The sequence below is a fragment of the Tripterygium wilfordii genome, chromosome 3 (assembly GCF_013401445.1).
Source record: "Tripterygium wilfordii isolate XIE 37 chromosome 3, ASM1340144v1, whole genome shotgun sequence".
NCBI lineage: Eukaryota > Viridiplantae > Streptophyta > Magnoliopsida > Celastrales > Celastraceae > Tripterygium > Tripterygium wilfordii.
In genome coordinates this window covers 12,565,156-12,580,238 of record NC_052234.1, presented here as the reverse complement: position 1 = coordinate 12,580,238, position 15,083 = coordinate 12,565,156, and the positions used below count along the sequence as shown (strand labels likewise).

The window sequence follows — 15,083 nt, the reverse complement described above, 5'->3', positions numbered from 1 at the left end:
CCATAGAAAAAAGTTATAGCATCAACCAACGGCCTAACATAGCCATTGTCGTAGCCTCGTAGGCCCAAATCTGGTCTTCGTGGCTCGTGCTTACTGAAATACGGACAACCGTATTCTGTAATCTGTATGCTCATTGCTCGATAACAGGCTAACAGGAGCAATAGGCCCACACATGTTGTAGGCCCCCTTTCGGCCCGTGACACATAAAATTCTCAAATTAGTTGGGCTTCATGCTTACCGAGAATCAGCACCCCAATTTTCAAACCCATCTACCGTAAACCTTAAATGGGCCCACTAAATATTCCTTCCTTTTTCTCTTTCTTTTACTTCTCGAAGTCTCTGAACGCAATATTTGAAATTCGTACATAGAATCCTAGGATGCAATTAAAATATATCCTAAATCCACACCTCCATACATATCAATAATATTATCCGTGAATACATGAGACTCGTACGACTTTATTCCTCTAAACCCCAGTTATTATTCACTGAGCAAAGCCCAACTATTAATGGGTCAAAACCCAATTCACTAGACTTGAGGAAAAAATCTTTTTGTATACATTACCATGCATTAATGCAACGCAATCATTTTTTTAAATTGGAAGGCTATTCATGGTTGACGAAATGAACAATTTAATGTGAATAGAATCTGCAATATGGACTCATAAGTCACAAAACTCTCCTACACGTTCACTTTAAGCAAAGCGTGTGGGGCCATTGACATGTAAAAATATTGCTAGCTTTGTGTGTAGTGTACCGTGAAATTAACGTCAATTCTAGCTAATTAAGGTTAAGATATAATTTGGGAGGAATTTCAAAATCAATTATGAATTATCCGAACACTCTGTGATGTGTAAAGTTGCTACAATTTGATGCCTACCTCTTTGTTAATTTGACTTTAGTTCATCGACCATACCGTTATCATGGCCGGCCTCAAAATCATTAAAAAAAATAATACTACTTCTAAAAAGTGTTTCTTCTTAGCTAATTAATTAATTAATTATTATAGTCCTGGCTGTCATGATTTTGAACTCAATTATTTTTTATAGGAGGATTAGTTATACTTATTTGGTAAATGTCATTTTCAATTACCATTCAACGGTCCAGCAATATTACTTAATATAGTTTTGAGAATGATCGGATGGTTAATTAAGAAAGGAATTATAAAGAAATACATAATGTTCAACGGTACAAAAATTATTAATTTTGGTCTAAATTTCCTAGCTGGGCACTTTGTGGAAAAAATAAATTGGCTTGATTTGCAGATGCAGTTGACTTTGGTTACGTGGGCGTGTCTTGGTTGTCTTTTTCAACTAGAATAATTATTACAACTTGCACGAGTCATGATCATATATTAAGCACTATATATGTAAAGGGGTTAGGTAGCATCAAACCAAATTTGCATGCATGAAGATTGATATCTTTATCCGCCGACGCGGTTTCTTTAATTTAGCAAATAATGGAGCATTATCGATCCTTCTTTTACTATTTTTTTCTTACGTTTTTACAATCATTTGAGACATTAAAACTGTTTGAATTTTGAATTACAGAAACGATTAGACCTGTGAAAGAGACTATGATGATTTTTGTCCTTAAATTTTTTTTAAAAAAGAGAGATGTTAACATCTAGACAAGGCTTAATTGATTAGATTATATATATATATGATTAGATACAAATATCTTTATGAATGTTTGTATCTAAGTAGGATCGAATCAATTAAGCATTGTCTATGTTAAGACTTGTCCCACATTGGGTGGTCTTGTGCCAATCACTTAAGTGATTTATATGAGCAAAGCTCATCCCCTACATGTAACAAAGCTTTTTCTTAAACTTGAGTGAGTTGGGCCTAGTCCACTTACTTGGATATAAGGAGGAATAAAGCCGTGTGAGCCCGATGTATTTACGGAAACCGGATAATCCAAAACGGACAATATTGTTGATATGTATGAGGATATGGATAATATTTTTGACATGTATGAGGGTGTGGATTTCTGATAATATAGAGGTTAACATCTCTCATTAAAGTTGTGTCTACGTGGGTCATGTAATTGGCCAACTTTAACAGTTTAAAGCAAAACATCTCTCATTAAAGTTGTGTCTACGTGGGTGGTGTAATTGGCTAATGTTAACAGTTTAAAGCAAAACATCTCTCATTAAAGTTGTCTCTACGTGGGTGGTGTAATTGGCTAATGTTAACAGTTTAAAGCAATCTGCCGGCCACTGACAATGATGCAAATTACATAGACATGGCTAATTGGAATATTATGTACATGATATTGATTTTTTCTAGCAAATAATTGTATGTAATAAGTTTGGCAGACAAATACAGCCTGTCTAGATAAAATATAGTTATAATTAAGTTATTACCTTCGTAAATTTTTTAAAAAATCAAAAGAGAGGCCACAAGAGACGACCCAGGACTCTTGTATAAACATTCCTACCATGCCTAAGAAATTTTATTTTAATAAAAACTATATATATATATATATATATATCATGGTTTTTAAAATATTGACTTTACCAACACAAGAATATGCCATATAGACGACCGATAGCTCTTGTATAAATAGAGCCTACAATCGAAGCCTCAACGTACACAAAGCAGTAAACAAACTATATAAGAGCTGAAATCTCATTATTCATCTTTATAGGCATTATTTAGCTATGGCGTCTCATTGTTGTTTCTCTTTATTAACTCCACATAACCTCAAATTCCGTTTGTGGTTTCTTTATAATTTATTCACAGTCATTGGGATAGTTTCTGGTCAATTATCATCTAACTTCTATGGAACTTCGTGCCCCAGTGCTCTTGCTACCATTAAAAGTGGTGTAAACACAGCAGTCTCTAAGGAAGCTCGTATGGGTGCATCGTTGCTCCGCCTTCATTTTCATGATTGCTTTGTCAATGTAATGCTATTATTTTTAAGATATGAAGCTTGGTCTGTACATTATTTTTTAATCTCTTTTAATTCTAAATTTATTGTTTCTGTTATATGTGCACTAGGGATGTGACGCATCAGTACTATTGGATGATACTTCGAATTTCACTGGAGAGAAAAATGCTGGTCCGAATGCCAATTCATTGAGAGGATTTGGCGTAATTGACACCATAAAATCGCAGTTGGAAAGTCAATGTCGTGGAGTTGTTTCCTGTGCTGATATCATAGCAGTTGCTGCTAGGGACTCTGTTGTCGCTGTAAAGCAATTACATATGTGTTCCTTACTATGAATGAATTTTGGAAGAATAATCTCTCACTATTTTCTATCATATTTTCAGTTGGGAGGACCTTCATGGACTGTTCAATTGGGAAGAAGAGACTCCACAACAGCAAGTTTGAATGCTGCCAATAGCAATCTCCCTGGCCCAGGTTCTAGCCTTAGCCAACTCATAAGTTCCTTCTCAAACAAAGGTTTCACAACAAAGGAAATGGTGGCTCTCTCAGGTTAATTAATTTAATTTGTTCATTATATATTCATATATTGTGTATATTTATATATGTTGTGTGTGTTTGATTTGGTGACCTATTAATTTATTTACGTGTATAATTTATTTTAGGGTCTCACACAATAGGCCAAGCAAGGTGTACAGTCTTCAGAGCCAGACTTTACAATGAAACCACAATCAATTCTTCATTTGCAGCATCAGTAAAGGCAAATTGTCCAGCCTCTGGTGGTGACAACAATCTATCTCCACTAGATACTACAAGTCCTACGTCTTTTGATAACGCCTACTTCAAGAACTTGATAAGTCAAAAGGGTCTAATGCACTCTGACCAGCAACTCTTCAGTGGGGGTTCGACAGATTCTCAGGTTACTGCTTATAGTTCAAACTCTGGATCTTTCACAACTGATTTTGCAAATGCGATGGTCAAGATGGGGAATCTGAGCCCACTCACTGGCACCAGCGGCCAGATCAGGACCAGTTGTGGGAAAGTTAATTGATTGAGTTAATTGTGTTCGGTCTTTATTTTCTGTACTTGTATAATTCTTTGTTGGAGAGACTGCGACTGTTTCTCATCAAAGAGAGTAGCAATGAAATTCAAGCTTTGTTCCCGCCGGATGCCGGATAATTTTCTATGATTATGGGCTTCGATGACAGCCCATTAAGTGGCAATCCTTGTTTCCTTTCATAATGGGTTCAGTACTTAAGTTACAACCAGTTATTAATTGGGCCTAAATTTTCTAAGATTTCGGGCCTCAATGAGACCTCATTATGCAGTCACTACATTAATTGGACCCATGTAGCCCATTTAGCTAATTAAGTCGTGGCCTCGTGGTCATAGAATCCAACCACCCCCAGTTGTAGTGGTTGGGCTGCATTGGGCCCTCCTATAAAGCCCATTTACACAAGTTGTTCTCTACTGATATTTGAAAATCTTTGGGAGTTGTTAGAATGTAATTTCACCTCACAATTTAACCCCAAAAGTTGACTTTAATATATGAAGACCGCTCCACCCAGAATCACGTAGCCATATTCTGTAATGAATAATGTTTGAAATCTCCAAAAAGTGACCCCCAAAAGATTTTCATTTAATGTGAAGTGGACCCTACATGTATTGTTTTAATCAATGGTTATTTTAATGCCATATAGATTTAGGGAAATTTTGGGGGTCTCTAGCATTGTCCTTCTTTAATATAATACCATCAAAGTCATGGCCCATACGCACATGGCGATTCTCATATTCATTATCCATGGAACGTACCGACAATTTGGGCGAGCAAATCAAGCCGGAGGAACAAGTGTTTGGTCATGCAACGTCTTATAAGGTTCTGTAGCTTCGTCTTCATTGATAAAACAAAGAGAATCAGTACTTTTGAGCTTCGACTCCTCTTTTGGTTGTTTTTAACTTGTTCCTCTTACTCTGACTAGAATAATACCTAGATAAAGCAGGACCCCTGATTGAAGTGTCTCATATAGTATCATTTTCAACAGATACTTGTATGTTTAACGTATATGCCTTGTTGTCCTGCACTAGCAAAATAGAGGAAATACAAGATAGACCCCAAGGTGGTATTGTGCGTTTTGGGCCTGAGCTGGGCACTCTTTGTAGGCTCTATTAGGCGGATGCCCACCTCCCTTACTCGAACCCATGACCACCTCTTGGAAGTGGGAGAAGGAGTATACATCAATCTCACTGTAGAAAATCCCACGATGGCACAACCCAGAGCCAGCCTCCCCACCATCTCAACCCATTGGGCCGTGGCAGTTCCCAGCCCACCTTCCTGGAAAAGGCTGGACAATCGATGTGGGATTTTTATCCCTTTAACACCTTTTCAACACTCCCCCGCACTCGTGGACTGGGTATCAAAGCCCAAGGTCCAACGAGTGGACTTTTTCATCGGGGACGAGCACACCTGCTCCGATACCATGTAGAAAATAAAGATGCAGAGACAGAAAGCTTTTCATTCTTATTATTCATGAACTCATATTGCTTACATATATAAGCACTAGAATTATGCCATAGAATCAGCCGAAAATATTGACATAGAATCAATTGATCTAATCAGCCGAAATTATGGACATATCAGCCGAATTGTTGACATATCAGCCGAAATTATTGACATGGCCAACTAATCTAATCACACAATAATCAGCCGCAATTATTGACATAGAATCAACTAATCTAATCTAATCTAATCACACAATAATTTCGGATATTGACATAGCCGAAATTATTGACATAATCAACTAATCTAATCACACAATAATCAGCCGCAATTATTGACATAGAATCAACTAATCTAATCACACAATATCCTCCAATACTCCCCCTCAAGCTGGATCGAGTAGGTTGATCGAGCCAAGCTTGGAAAGTATTCGAGTAAACTGAGCTGAAGGTAGAGCCTTTGTGAATATGTCCGCAAGTTGATCTTGAGTCCGAGTGTATCTAGTAGCAATGGCTTGAGCTTGAACTTGTTCCCGAATGTAATGACAATCAACCTCGATATGTTTAGTTCGTTCATGAAAAACTGGATTAGAGGCTATGTGCATAGCCGCTTGATTATCACAACAAAGAGTCATAGGTTGAGAGGTAGAGATACCAAGGTCAATAAGCAACGCCTTTAACCACATAAGTTCAGAGGCAGCAGAAGCCATAGCTCGATATTCTGCTTCCGCACTTGAACGCGCAACAACAGCCTGTTTTTTACTTTTCCATGAAACCAGGTTCCCCCCGATAAACACACAATATCCAGTTGTGGATTTCCGATCAAGAGTATTACCTGCCCAATCAGCATCGGTATATCCAAGAATTTGAGAGTGACCGTTATTCTGCACCAGAATGCCGCGACCAACAGATCCCTTTAGGTAGCGAAGAATCCTTTTGACCATGATCATATGATCAATGGTAGGAGAATGCATAAACTGACTTACGAGGCTGACTGCATGACTAATATCCGGCCTTGTGATGGTAAGGTAGATGAGTTTGCCAACTAACTGTTGATAAGGTTGAGCAGAATCAAGAGGCTCACCATGCATAGAGAGCTGAAGCTTACTGTTTAGCGGTGTCTTGGCTGATTTGCAATCAACCATATTTGCTTCACGAAGTAAATCTAACACATATTTCCGTTGATTCAAGAAAAGCCCTTTGTGCGATGTGGCCATTTCTATTCCCAGGAAATATTTAAGAGCACCGAGATCCTTAATAGAAAATCTTTGATGAAGGATCTTTTTAAGGTTGTGAATAGCTGTATCATGAGTACCAGTAATAATGAGATCATCAACATAAATTAGAACAACCAACCTTTCATTGGATCTGGTGCGAACAAATAAAGAATGGTCTGCATTACTCCTTTTGAAACCAATTTCCTCAAGCACGGCACTCAACTTTGCATACCATGCACGAGGAGATTGCTTCAATCCGTAGATTGATTTATGCAACCTGCACACAAGACTAGAATTATTGCTTTGAGGATGTCCCGGTGGCAATTTCATATACACCTCTTCCTTGAGATCACCATGCAAAAATGCATTTTTAACGTCCATTTGAGACAAGGACCATCCATGATTCACAGCCACCGAAAGCAATGTACGAACTGTAGTCATCTTCGCAACGGGTGCGAAGGTCTCCTTATAATCTACTCCATAAGTTTGAGTGAAGCCTTGCGCAACTAAGCGAGCCTTATGCCTCTCAATTGATCCATCAGACTTGAATTTTATCTTGTATACCCATCGACTGCCAACTGCCTGTTTATCTGGTGGTATTGGAACAATACTCCAGGTGTGGTTTTCTTCTAGAGCCATAAGCTCTTCTTGCATTGCATGCTGCCACACTTCTTGTTTGTTAGCCTCATGAAAACTTTGAGGTTCCATGTTGCTAGAAATACTGCTAAGATAGGCTGCATGTGAAGTGGACAATTTTTGATATCCAAGAACATCAGTGATTGGGTGTCTTACCGAGTAAACCATGTAGTCTTGTAGTTTGGATGGTGGATGTCGTGTACGAATGGAGTGACGTTGTTTAGGAAGAGCCACACTATCACCCAAAATTGATGCTGGTGGTGTCACTACTTCACTTGCAGTATCTTGTTGAGGTATGTCACCATTACTTGATTCACTAGACAAAGGTACCGAATCTGGAGTAGGAGCACCCTGATCATGTACTGACAATTCAGGTGTTGTTATAGGCAAAGGAAATTGATCTAGCTCCCCCTGATTGAATATATGCTTAGTTTGAGGGAAGAAAGAAGCATTTTCCTCAAACCTAACATCCCTAGTAACAAGGAGCCGTCTAGTAGTAGGATTGTAGCATTTATACCCCTTCTTGGTTGGTGAATAGCCTAGAAAGACACACTTGACAGCTCGGGGTTCTAACTTGTCACGCTGGGAAGCTTGAATGTGTACATAGCAAGAACATCCGAACACTTTAAGATGCTCTAAAGCTGGTTTTTGACCTGTCAACAACTCATAAGGAGAGTTAAAGTGCAAAATGCGACTTGGTAGTCGATTAATGAGATAAGTTGCCGTGGACACCCCTTGAGACCAAAAAACTTTGGGAACACTCATTTGAAACATTAATGCTCGAGTTTTCTCTAATAAGTCACGGTTTTTTCTCTCGGCTATTCCATTTTGTTGTGGAGTACCAACACAACTAGTTTGATGAATAATGCCATGCATGCTCAAGTATTGTGACATAATGTGTGTCATAAATTCAGTGCCATTATCTGATCGTAGGACTTTGATTTTGGTTGAGAATTGAGTGAGAACAAGCTGATGAAAATCTTGAAATACATTGGCAACATCACTTTTTGATTTTAAAAGATACAGCCAAGTAAATCGAGAGTAGTCGTCAACAAAAGTAACAAAATATTTGTAGCCATCAAAAGATTCAAGAGTTGGACCCCAAACATCGGAATGCACTAAATCAAATATTTTATTGGAATGAGAATCAGAAGACGGAAATGATAGTCTAGTAGATTTTGACAGGTGACATACATCACAACTTATTGAAGATTTATGCAGATTTGGAAAAATCTTGGATAGAATGGGCTCTGAAGGATGAGCTAAGCGTTGATGCCACAACGATTGATACCCAGTCCATGGACCTTGGGCTTTGATACCCAGTCCACGAGTGCGGGGGAGTGTTGAAAAGGTGTTAAAGGGATAAAAATCCCACATCGATTGTCCAGCCTCCCCACCATCTCAACCCATTGGGCCGTGGCAGTTCCCAGCCCACCTTCCTGGAAAAGGCTGGACAATCGATGTGGGATTTTTATCCCTTTAACACCTTTTCAACACTCCCCCGCACTCGTGGACTGGGTATCAAAGCCCAAGGTCCAACGAGTGGACTTTTTCATCGGGGACGAGCACACCTGCTTCGATACCATGTAGAAAATCCCACGATGGCACAACCCAGAGCCAGCCTCCCCACCATCTCAACCCATTGGGCCGTGGCAGTTCCCAGCCCACCTTCCTGGAAAAGGCTGGACAATCGATGTGGGATTTTTATCCCTTTAACACCTTTTCAACACTCACCAACGAGTGAGTATCCATTTTATATGCCTTGTTGATAGACACTTTGCAGAGTAGAGAAGAGCTATATTTCCGGTAATTAATGGACATTGGGAATGGATGGCCAATCAAGTATGCTCATCAAAGTGTGTAAGCAATAAATCACCTAATAAATGCGCGAACTGAACAGAGTATGCGTGGCTCATTCATATCTATCAACCCTGACCACCTTGACATAAACTAATCAAAGGCACCACTAATCAAAGGTGGTGCCACACTCGTTGTTCTATTGTACAGTTGTGAGACCAAAAGTCAAATGTGATTATGTCTACGGCTGAGTATCTATCTTCCATAAAATGGAATTTTATACCAGTTTTTAACAAATACTATCACAAATATTAAGCATCTCAGGCAATACCATAGAAGAAACAGAGGATAAAAGAAAATTTTAAGGCTAAGTCATTCATATCTCATAATCAAACATACAGTTTTTAGGGTAGAAAGTAAATTAACCACCATACATTTTCAATTCTGCAAGTTCAACAACAATTGATGAACTAGCAGACCCTTAAATCCAAGAACATAGTAACTTGCCCAGAGTTTGCTCGATGAATTATGATCACCATTTCTTGCATCCTCCAAAATGACAGACAATTCCTCTGTTCAGGCCAAAGCACAAAACTGATCTTGGCGATCCAGTGTGCGTTTCTTCATATTCTGCCACAGAAAATAATGAAGAAACAGAGCTTCTTTCATCAGAATGTATCGAGTTAGACAAAGCAGAGCTAGAAGAAGAGTTTAAAGATGACCAAGATAATGATGATGATGATGGAGTTGAGCACACATTCGATTTTCTGTTCCAGAGATTGATTCTTGGAAACAAAGAGTACAAGAGACTGGATCTCGAATTTTTCTTGATGGGTTTTTTGTTGGAATTGAAATAGTAATATGAAGGTGGGGGAGTTAGAGGAGGAAGAGTGCTGTCGCAGAGTTTGTGCTTTGGAGTACCTGGCCGAGACTCCCACATAAATGGAACTGAACCAGCTACTCCTCCATTATACACTCTAAAAGACGGATTGTTGGCTTCTTTGGTGAGAAGTTTAGAGAAGAATTTGTTATCTTGCTTTATATGTAGTGACTTCTCTGGAACATCTTGGTTACTAGTGAACATTTTGGGTTTCTCTCAAAGATTTAAGGAAAAATGGAGAGGCAGAGAGGAGGGAGAAGAAGCAGATGGATTTGCAATTGGTGTTTTCTGTTTCGTGAGAGAAACCATAGGCCTAAATGCTCGATATAATATATCTAGTAAGTTGTACTTAGGGTATTGACGTGGAGAGTTGAACTTGAATCCCTCGTTTAGAAGGTTTTATCCCAACCTAATTAGCCTTAGGTGGTTTGCAATTAGTGTTGTGTTTGGAATATTAATAAAAGCCCACTACACATTGAATTACTGAATTAGATTTCTTGTCAATTATGGTATCCCACACCAGAGCATTTAATGACAAGAAAATGTTACAGATTTAACATGCAAAATTCTTCCTTATTTTATATTTATTCAAATGTTTGGAATAGCTGGCCGGGCAGTGTTTATTTACTGTTTCTAGTGGCCCATGGTCGTTACAACTCACAAGTGCTACGTTTAATGGAGGGGGAAGTTATTTTATATTTATTCAAATGTTTGGAATAGCTGGCCGGGCAGTGTTTATTTACTGTTTCTAGTGGCCCATGGTCGTTACAACCCACAAGTGCTACGTTTAATGGAGGGGGAAGTTAATTTAATGGGGGGCATGACCCAGTAGGCCAGTACCGTTCAGACATTCGCCCAATTTATTTCACTTTGTCCTGTGACTATGATAGTCCATGCCTCGAATGGGCTTAAAAGAAGAATAGATATATGTCGGGCCTGAGATATTTTGCAATGGCCCACTCAAACTACCCGCCAGCAGATGACGGGCTTCTTTCTGGGCTAAATTATTCTGTATTTCAGTGATTCGTAATGCTGCTCAGCCCTAGAGACAAGTTCAAGTTCAGAGGTTTGAAACTTGGGAGGACAATCGTTTTGCTAAGGCCGGGCCAGTTATTTGGGCCTGAATTTTTGTGCTGGAGCCCACTCAAACAGTATCCCAAAAGTAACTGGGGCCTGGGGCTTGCCGTGGATAATGGGCTTTTGGTAGGGCCCGGTCCGTAGACTCCATTTAACTCATGACCCTTTTTTGACCTCTCGAATACCCGCAAAGGACAAAGAAGTCCGTGGAGATACGTATTCCCCAAATTGCCCGTTAGGAATCAACAGCAGCAAATAAGGAGGTGCGAAAAGTAGGGGTAGTTTAATAATTCCATCCTTAAGGAAAGTGTAACTTGCATTGTCTTCTTCTGTTTCCCCCTGTATTCTCTTCCGCAGTCCACTGAGCTTTGAGCCAGTCTCTGCACTAGTGCTTTTGATCGATTCTCACGACTCCAAACGTCTTCATAGTCATCATTATAACTAAAGAACTATCACATGCTTTCATGATTCCTTCAATTTTAGGGTTCCGTTAGTGTGCTCCTGTTCATTTAAACTCCGAGAAACCCTAGCTACAAACGGGTCGGGTTATGGAACCAGTTATCGGCGAGGAATTTGAGTCTGTCGAGAAAATGCGCTGTAATGAGGTGGATTCGAGTTCAGGGAAGAAGGAGGAGAATGGGAGAGTGGAGATTGATACTTCGGCCCCGTTTGAGTCGGTGAAGGAGGCTGCGACGAGGTTTGGTGGCATTGGCTACTGGAAACCCTCTCAATATAAGATCTCCGAACTTGAGGTTTTCATTGTCTTTCCCTCTCCTTCATGCACACTCGAAGTTAGCTTACATTGTGGTTCTCTATTTTTTTTTTGTGCGAAATTCTGCTTCAACTTTACTTTTCCTTGGTTTTTTACACTATAATACTGACATTTAGTCTTGGTTTTAGCTAAGGATTAAAATAATGTTTACTTGATTAGAAAGTAGAGAAAGCCATTTGAGTAAAAATGGCCGTCTTTGAAATTTGCTTTAAAGGATTCTCCTTTATTTTTCGGTTGATTTCCAGCTGCTTGAATCCTTTCTTTTACGTTTTTATCATAATTTTCTTGTAGGGTTAATGTATTTCCACTGCAAAATTTAGGGCTGATGTTAAGCCCTTGTGTGAAAAGATAGGCAAAATTTATTGGCACTTCTTTTGATTTTGGGCATTATAGGCACACATAATTCAAAAGGATTGTTTTTCTTTTTTGAATCTAATCTCAAATTGACATGCCACAAAACATCCCAGATGATTGTGAAGTACTGTAATTATATTAGCCTCATAAGGAGATACACCGTACGCTTACTGTGCTTTTATGAAATTCATAATATGTTTGTGCGAGTGCGAGTGCGGTTTTAGGGCAAATGTTTCTGCAATCTCTTATTATTCGTAGTTCCCTTCATTCCTTGATATAACTTGTACTAGTCTGTTCAGAGTTAAACCTTAGCTTGTCATTGCTCCTAAGTTTGCTGATTGCTATATACTTTTTTCACTACATTGACAGTAGCAACCAGTTACTGTGCTGACTTATATGATGTTTCTAATCTGGTAAACAAATGAGGATTTAACTATTGACTGAAGTATAGGCCTATGATGGAGTACTTCCTGGGCCGTTACCTGTGAACGTACATTTGGAACTTTCTTTTAGACTTCTCTACGAGGAGAAGTGTCTTTGCGGTTGAAGTTTTATCATTATCTTGGATGTTTGCAATTCCTACTACTAGGATGTAATTGTTGATAAACATAGCCCTACCGTTTCATTTGTTCCTTTTTTACATTCAAGTCTTCTTTTGGCCCAAAATTTAGTCATTTTCTTTGGCACAATCACTATTATACAAGTTAGAAGGAACACCATACAGTCACTTGAAATGGCTCATATCTGTTTTATGTTTCTTTCTTGGTATTAGAATATTTTTTTTAATCAATGTTGTCAACAGCACGAAATGGAGGAGGTTGACATTGTGAAAATGGAGAAGCTGGCAGCAGAGTTGGAGAAAGATCTGGTTATCAAAGAAAGAGAGGCCTTGGATGTATTGAAAGAGCTGGAAAGTACCAAAATGATTGTGGATGAACTAAAATCAAAGCTACAGAAACAAGCATCTGAACTCAATGTAAGGTCTGAGTCGAATGTGGAGGATACTAATGAAACTCCTGCATGCATAGAAGCTAACAAAGAAAACCATGAGACTCATGTTGGCCATTTGAATTTGGTTGAAGGTTTGGGCAGTTGCCCCTCTTCAGCTCCAGGTTTAATCTTAATGGAGCTGAAACAGGCGAAGTTGAACATCTCGAGGACTACTAATGATCTTGCCGATATACGAGCCTCTGTTGAATCACTTAAGAGAAAACTAGAGAAGGAAAGAACCTCTCTTGAGAATACCCGTGAGAGGTTGGCACTGAATTTGTCAAAAATATCCTCTATTGAGGAAGAGCTGAATGAAACAAAACTGAAGCTGCAGCTGGCAAAAGACACAGAAATAAAAGATGGTTCAGAAAATCATTTGGACATCTCAAGGGAGCTCCAACGTTTGACTTGCGAGGCTGAGCAATTCAAAAAGATGGGAGAAAATGCCAGATTAGAAGTTTCAAGAGCAATATCTGAAATTGGGCTGACAAAGGCTAAAATAAAAACAACTGAGACCAGATTGGTTGCCGCCAGGAAAGTGAAGGAAGCGGCTAGAGCATCCGAAGCCTCTGCTGTAGCTGAGATCAAGGCCTTGCCAAGTAGTGGCTACACTTTAGGAAATAGCTTGCAAAAGCCTGAAGTAGTAACTCTTTCATATGAAGAGTATTCTTCTCTATCCTGCAAGGTACGAGATGCTGATGAACTTTCCAAGATAAGGGTAATTGAGGCAATGCTTCAGGTTGATAAAGCAAATGTATCAAAAATGGAAATTTTGAAAATGGTTGAGAAAGCTACAGAAGAAGTTAAGACTAGTAAGAAGGCATTGGAAGAAGCTTTGAGTCGAGTAGAGGCTGCAAATAGGGGGAAACTAGCAGTGGAAGAAGCACTTCGCAGATGGAGGTCAGATCATGGGCAGAAAAGGTGTTCTGTACACAAATCTACAAAGTTTAAGAGCTCTTACCCATCTCACAATCATAGGGAGTCTTTTATGCTTGATGTGAATGGATTGAACTTGGCTGGAGATGGATCAACAGTGCCTGTTTTGAAGCCTACGCTATCAATAGGCCAAATATTGAGTAGGAAGCTACTTCTGCCAGAAGAGTTTGAAACAGGAAAAAGAACTGTGAAGAAGAAGGTGTCACTTGGTCAAATGCTGGGGAAACAAAATGGTAATGTACAACCTTCACAGGAAGCTGATAAGGAAAGTGGCTACAAGCAATTTTCTGGGAAGAGAAAGAAGTATGGATTTGCTCGGTTTTCGCTTCTTTTGACAAAGCAACATAAGAAGAAGACAAAGCCAACACTGAACCTGAGGTAATGCTATGTTGAGAGTTATCCTTCGGTAGATTTACTGCCAACTTCTCATGTCATTTCCCTTTGCCCTCGTTTGCCCTCTTGCATGGCCCTCCTCCTGTCAAGTCTTCTCATCTAGTTGGCAGTTGTAAAATATTAGTGGTATCTATATTTCCTCATCCTTTTCAAGGTTATTCTTAAGATTTTTCGCTTCAGCTTGTATGACATTCTGGAGTATGCTATTCTAACGGTGGATTTTTAAACCTGTCTTGTATATAAATATGATACCTTCTGATTCGACGTGCTTTGGTCGAGTTATGATATTCCTTGGTTGATGCATCACTCTATCGTTTGTCGTGTGCTAAATCTTAGAGCATCCACAATGGGATGATTTTGAAGTGCTTGAGATGATACTTTCTTGATAAATTAAGCGCTAGATGTTCACAATGGGTACTTGAGATGATACTTTCTTGATAAGTTAAGCACTACATGCACACTTGTGATAAAAAATGACACTTGAAAAATTAGTTCATACTTGATCTTTGAAGTGTATGATAATTGATGAATAGTGAAGAGAAAGGTGATGAAAAAGGAAGAGAGATGTGATGAAAAGTAAGAGAGAGATGATGGAAAGAGAGAGAGAAGATAAAAAGGAAGAGAGAGGTGATGAAAAATAAGA

General features: G+C 39.0%; 2 protein-coding genes across 2 annotated transcripts; both read left to right on the top strand.

Annotated features, from left to right (window-relative positions):
* Window positions 1-2,595: 2,595 nt before the first annotated feature.
* LOC119985369 (cationic peroxidase 1-like) lies at window positions 2,596-4,115 on the top strand. Its single transcript, XM_038829659.1, has 4 exons — window positions 2,596-2,908; window positions 3,006-3,197; window positions 3,279-3,444; window positions 3,558-4,115. Exons 1-4 carry the CDS (start codon window positions 2,666-2,668, stop codon window positions 3,941-3,943), a joined length of 987 nt encoding a protein of 328 aa, XP_038685587.1. The 5' UTR covers window positions 2,596-2,665; the 3' UTR covers window positions 3,944-4,115.
* A 7,224-nt stretch (window positions 4,116-11,339) lies between these two features.
* On the top strand, window positions 11,340-14,701 carry LOC119995394 (WEB family protein At2g38370-like). The gene is made up of 2 exons (XM_038841873.1): window positions 11,340-11,747; window positions 12,924-14,701. The coding sequence occupies exons 1-2, from the start codon at window positions 11,544-11,546 to the stop codon at window positions 14,427-14,429; spliced, it is 1,710 nt and encodes a 569-aa protein (XP_038697801.1). The 5' UTR covers window positions 11,340-11,543; the 3' UTR covers window positions 14,430-14,701.
* The last annotated feature ends 382 nt before the right edge of the window (window positions 14,702-15,083 follow it).